The 5,490-nt window shown below is 47.0% G+C and overlaps 1 protein-coding gene across 1 annotated transcript; it reads left to right on the top strand.

Annotated features, from left to right (window-relative positions):
* Positions 1–5: 5 nt before the first annotated feature.
* On the top strand, positions 6–3,666 carry ERCC6L (excision repair cross-complementation group 6-like; the record flags this gene model as incomplete). The annotated part of the gene is given in 2 exon segments (XM_009705335.1): positions 6–2,707; positions 2,709–3,666. Coding segments are annotated over 2 exon segments (3,660 nt in total), but the record flags the coding sequence as incomplete, so codon positions are not given.
* Positions 3,667–5,490: the final 1,824 nt, after the last annotated feature.

Raw genomic sequence — 5,490 nt, 5'->3', positions numbered from 1 at the left:
AAGGCTTCGTGGATGTGTGCGGCAGCGGCCTCCTGATCTACGGGGAGATGCACGGGAAGCTCTTCCAGCACCAGCGGGAGGGTGTTGCCTTCCTGTACCGCCTGCACCGGGAGGGCAGGCCCGGTGGCATCCTGGCAGATGACATGGGCCTGGGTAAGACTGTCCAGGTCATCGCCTTCCTCTCGGGCATGTTCGACGCCGAGCTCATCCGGCACGTCCTGCTCATCATGCCCACCACCCTGGTCAGCAACTGGCTTGCGGAGTTTGCTCGCTGGACCCCCGGCGTGCGCGTCAAGGAGTTCCACGGCACCAGCAAGACGGAGCGTACCAGGAACCTGGAGAGGGTCCAGAGGAGGAACGGCATCGTCATCACGAGCTACCAGATGCTCATCAACAACTGGAAGCAGCTTGCCAGCAGCCACGAGCAGGAATTTGTCTGGGACTATGTCATTCTCGATGAGGCACATAAAATCAAGTGCCCGTCTAACAAAACGACCAAGTGCGTATATGCAATTCCTGCAAAGCATCGCCTCCTCCTCACGGGCACCCCAGTGCAGAACAACCTGCGGGAGATGTGGTCCTTATTTGACTTTGCATGCCAAGGCTCTCTCCTGGGAACAGCCAAAACTTTTAAAATGGAATATGAGAATCCTATTACTAGGGCAAGGGAGAAGGACGCAACGCTAGGCGAGAAAGCACTGGGGCTAAAGATATCTGAGAATCTAATGACAATTATAAAGCCATATTTCCTCAGAAGAACCAAAGACGATATCAAAAACAATCACGCAGACAAAACAGATGCTCCTCTTCCTGAGGATCCAAGGGAGAATAGTGTTCCTGTCATGCCATCTCTCACTAGGAAAAATGACTTTGTTGTGTGGGTGTACTTGGCACCAGTGCAGGAAGAAATCTACAGGAACTTTCTCTCTCTGGATCACGTGAAAGAAGTGCTGATGACAACCCGATCACCTCTGGCTGAGCTGACTGTCCTGAAGAAGCTGTGTGACCACCCCAGGCTTCTGTCTGCAAGAGCATGTATCCAGCTGGGCCTGGAAGAACAGGAGTACTCTGAGGAGGATCACAGGAGTGAAACAGGTATGCTTGCAGGCGCTAATAAAATAGATCATCTCTCTGATGAGACTGTGATTCAGGAGTCTGGGAAAATGCTGTTCCTTGTAGGACTTCTAGAAAGGCTGCGAGAAGAGGGACACAGAACCCTGGTATTCTCGCAGTCGAGGAAGATGCTGGATATCATAGAGCATGTCTTGTCTCGCAGACAATTCAAGATCATGCGTGTTGACGGAACGGTAACCCACCTAATGGAACGGGAGAAGCGCATTAACGCCTTTCAGAGTAACAAGGACTACTCCGTCTTCCTGCTCACTACCCAAGTCGGTGGCGTTGGTATAACCTTAACAGCAGCCAGCCGAGTGGTGATCTTTGATCCCAGCTGGAATCCAGCTACCGACGCTCAGGCTGTAGACAGAGCGTACAGGATTGGGCAAAAAGAGAACGTGGTAATTTATAGACTGATTACCTGTGGTACAGTGGAAGAGAAAATATACAGGCGACAAGTATTTAAGGATTCATTAATAAGACAGACTACTGGTGACAAAAAGAACCCATTTAGATATTTCTCCAAACAGGAACTAAGGGAGCTTTTCACATTAGAAGATACTCGAACATCTGCAACTCAGATCCAGCTGCAGTCTTTGCATGCCACCCAAAGAAAGACTGACCTGCAGCTGGATGAACACATTGCTTATTTGCACTCCCTGGCAATGTTTGGCATTTCTGATCATGACTTGATATATACAAAGGAAATAGCTCACGAGGAGCCAGTTGAGAGTGAAGAAGCCCATCAGTACATTCAACGGAGGGTGCAGAAAGCCCATGAGCTAGTTCAGTTAGAGTCTCAGCTTAGAGACCAGAGGATGGAGGGGATACGAAATGCTTGTGAAGACACGTGGCAAAGACCACCAGAACTGGTTTCCGAGCCAAAGAAGGTGTCTCCAGGGCTGAACAACATAAATCACTTTGTTTCACCACCAGTAGCTGATAAACATGAAAATGACAAAGTTATTGATCTTACAGAGGACAAAGACGTCCAGGTTCTTAACGTCAGCTCCAAAATGACAAGTCTGACTATTGATGACTTGGATGAAGAGAAACTGGCACTAGTGTCCAGTATGGATACAGAGCCGCTCAATACCAGCGAGACAGTGAAACAATCCGACGTACAAGAATCTGAGCAAAATCGTGAATCAAGCATTATAACATTATCACCTGGACTTCATCCACTTGATAAAGAGAGTCAGAGCCTTGAACAGAAACAGTGTTCGCATATAAATTCGGATGGCTTAACTGAGGCACGGAATGGCCTGTCTGGGCATCATCAGCATTCCTCTAATGAGTCTGGCATGGCTGACGATCCCAAAAGGTTAAGAGATGCAGAAATGTCAGATCGGGTACTTCACCCACCTGCTGCCTTGGGGACAGATAAGAGTGACGTTCCTGAGCTAGCTTTGCCTGCCGCAGTGCCAAGTTTATCAAATGTTACGCCAGAAATCCATGCTGGGCTCCAGAAGTCTCTTGCGTTGGAAGCCAGCTTGGAGGATATGTCTGTGCCATCTCTCCAGGATCAAGTTGACTTCAATCTGGTCTTGGAAGAGTCTGAAGATGAATGGCAAGTTGCCTCAAATAGGGAATTTACTAGAACACCCAGAAAAGGAAGGCTTCCAACTAAAAGCAGCAAGTTTTTGTAAATCTCCAACGAAAAAATCTCCAACAAAAACTTGGCTAAGTGAGAACAGTAACTGTGGAAAACCCTGTCACACAGCTGAAGAAGAGCCAAATAACTCCCTGGAAGGGAGTGAAGCATCAGAGGGAAGCAGTAGTGCCTTTGCTTTTGGTAGAAAGAAACGCTTACAAAGAATTGTTTCAGACAGTGAGGATGAATACCCTTCCATTATGACCTTGGAGGACAACCAGTCTGAAAAAAGGCCCTCTCCCTTGAATAGCCCTCTGCATCAATTTCTGGAAGGAATCAGTGCATCCACTCCTAAATGTGACAGAAGTATAGCAAAAGCCGTCTTTTCTCCCCAACTAACTAACAGTGGTAACAGGTCTACTGCTTCTAGGCGCTCTCTAATCAACAAAGTGGTAGATGAGGTTGAGGATATTGGAGAAATCATGGGAAACACTGATGAAGAAGACGATGATGACAGTGATGAGGAGCAAGATGACCTTGTGGAAGAAGAAGCTGAAGAGTGTAGCGGGGAATCTGCTGAGCCTGAAGAAGAACCTGCGGGAGAAACGCTTAATTCAGGTGAAGAATCTTTCCATCTAGACAGTATGTCCTCTGAGCAGTCTGAAGCAGATGAGACAGAGTCATCTCAGGAGGAATCCACTGGTGATGTTGAGCTTCAGTCAGGTGAGCAGATAGACTACTTCACCCAGGAAGGCACCTCTGAAAAAGAGGTTTGTCAGAGTTCCTCTCCTGCCGTAGATTACAATACCTTGGTAGACAGTGGGAAGAAACTTATGGATGATGGAAAACTACAGGACGCATTGAACTGTTTCCTGCAAGCTCTTGACATAAAAAGTGGAGATCCTGAAGTTATGCTTATGACTTTAAACTTGTATAGACAGCTAGCCCAGAAATGAAATATGTATACCTTTATTAAGTACAGTCTTACTTTTTCTTATTAAATGTTTTTTTTCTGAACTATTGTGATTTTTGAACTAGCTTAAGACTGATGGCTGCAATGTACACTTCCTTCATGGTGACTGAACAAATTCAGCATCTTCTGCGTGAGGAAGCAGTCTAAGAATCTAGTTGTCAGGTGTTGGGTGCTGGGGAAGGGACTTTGCTGTGGACTCAGTTCACAAAGATGAAAACAGTTCATGCTCCCGTTTGCTTATTTAATAAAAAAGAGGCTTCTTTATGTCTAAACCTCTCTCTGAGCTTGCAGCCCTGGCTTCATCTTTCTGCCCTTCAGATTCTGTCCCACCCTCTCTCCTGAGAGGATCCTGAGGGTTTGGTTCCCCGGCAGCTGCCTGCAGCCTAAATTGAGGCTGCTGTAGCTCCTCCCTCCTCGAGTTGAAATAAGCCCATTTGTCTGCCACCATTTGGGTGAGCCGGATGCTGCTGCAAAGGAGAGAACAGAACTATTGCAACCTGGTTTAAGTTGGTCTAAGAATGTATTTGCTGTGGAGGATGGAAAAAAAAGAAAAATTGGTTGCTGCTATAAATCCTCCAGGCAATGGAGGCCGGCACGCCATCTGCCTGGTACCAGGTCCAACACTGAACATGGTATGGCAGAAACCCTTCTGCTCAAATCCCTGCCAGACTGCGGTTGCTTTAGAAAGGGGTACAGCAGGGTGGGGGGGTTGCAGAAGGACTGGAATAGCAATTTGACCTTGGCTGCTGCAAGGTGCTGAACACCTCAAACCTTTTGGTATTGCTGGAGGAATCAAGGACCTCAAAGGAGTCTCTCGTCTGACCTTGTTTGGCCCTCCCACCCCCCATCTGTGTTTCCCTCTGAGCAGGACAGTTGAAGCCTGTTCTTGCACAAAGGTAGCAGGAGAGGGCAATACTGGTTTTAGTTGTAAGCTGCTTTTACTCTGGAAAGGAAGGCCTCTAACCCTCTTCCCTCATACAGTTTAGCTCTGGTAAATGAAATACTTCTCTCTGGTACTGTAGGCATGATAAAGCTATGAAGTGGGTTGATAGTTCAGAACCATGTGCACGCTTAAAATCACAAGAACTTTGTTCTGGCTTTTAGCAATGCTCCGCTTACCTGACTTGCCCCTCTGCCACCGCACTGGGATAAACTTGGCCTGGGCATGCTTATCGCTATGACCATCTTCTGTATGGTCTTTCCCTGTGACAATATGGCAGTGAATTTTGATGTTTCCTCATGCCGCGTGCATGTTTAGTGCCTTCTGTATTACAGTGTGATAGCAAGAGAAACTTTCATACCTTGCTGAGTTCTGCAGGTTTTGGAGAGGAAACTGGTCTGCTGAATTTAAATCCTTTGTACTAGGAGACATGAAAAACAAACAATGATCCTGTTGGTACAGGAGATGTGCCAATGTGCTTTTGCCAATAGGTAGAACAAAGCTCTGGTAGCCTGGAAACAAGTAGTTTATTAATAGAGCATCCCTTAAATGAGGCCACATCTGCTCTCTCGCTGTAGAAAGGCCTGTCTGCCTTTCATAACAAGATATTAATGAACTAGAGCTTTGCAATCATTTGTTGGCCTCTCTGAGCTTTCCAGTCTCTTAATAAAACAAACACCCCAAAAAGGGAGGGAGGAGAAACACCTGCCCCGGTTTCAGTCTCACCTCTTCCTTGTATATGATCTTGGGAAAGGGCTTTTGTTCTCTGGGATGTTTTCTCTCCATCTCTGAGCCCTCTGACGCTGCATGGCGCTTGCCTGCAAACAAAGCTGGTGTCTTGCTAGAGATGTCCCTAGTTTTGAGTGC

Source organism: Cariama cristata, unplaced genomic scaffold (genome assembly GCF_000690535.1).
Source record: "Cariama cristata isolate BGI_N322 unplaced genomic scaffold, ASM69053v1 scaffold28748, whole genome shotgun sequence".
Classification (NCBI taxonomy): Eukaryota; Metazoa; Chordata; class Aves; order Cariamiformes; family Cariamidae; genus Cariama; species Cariama cristata.
Note: the sequence above shows the minus strand (reverse complement) of the source record. Positions and strands in the feature narration are given on the sequence as shown.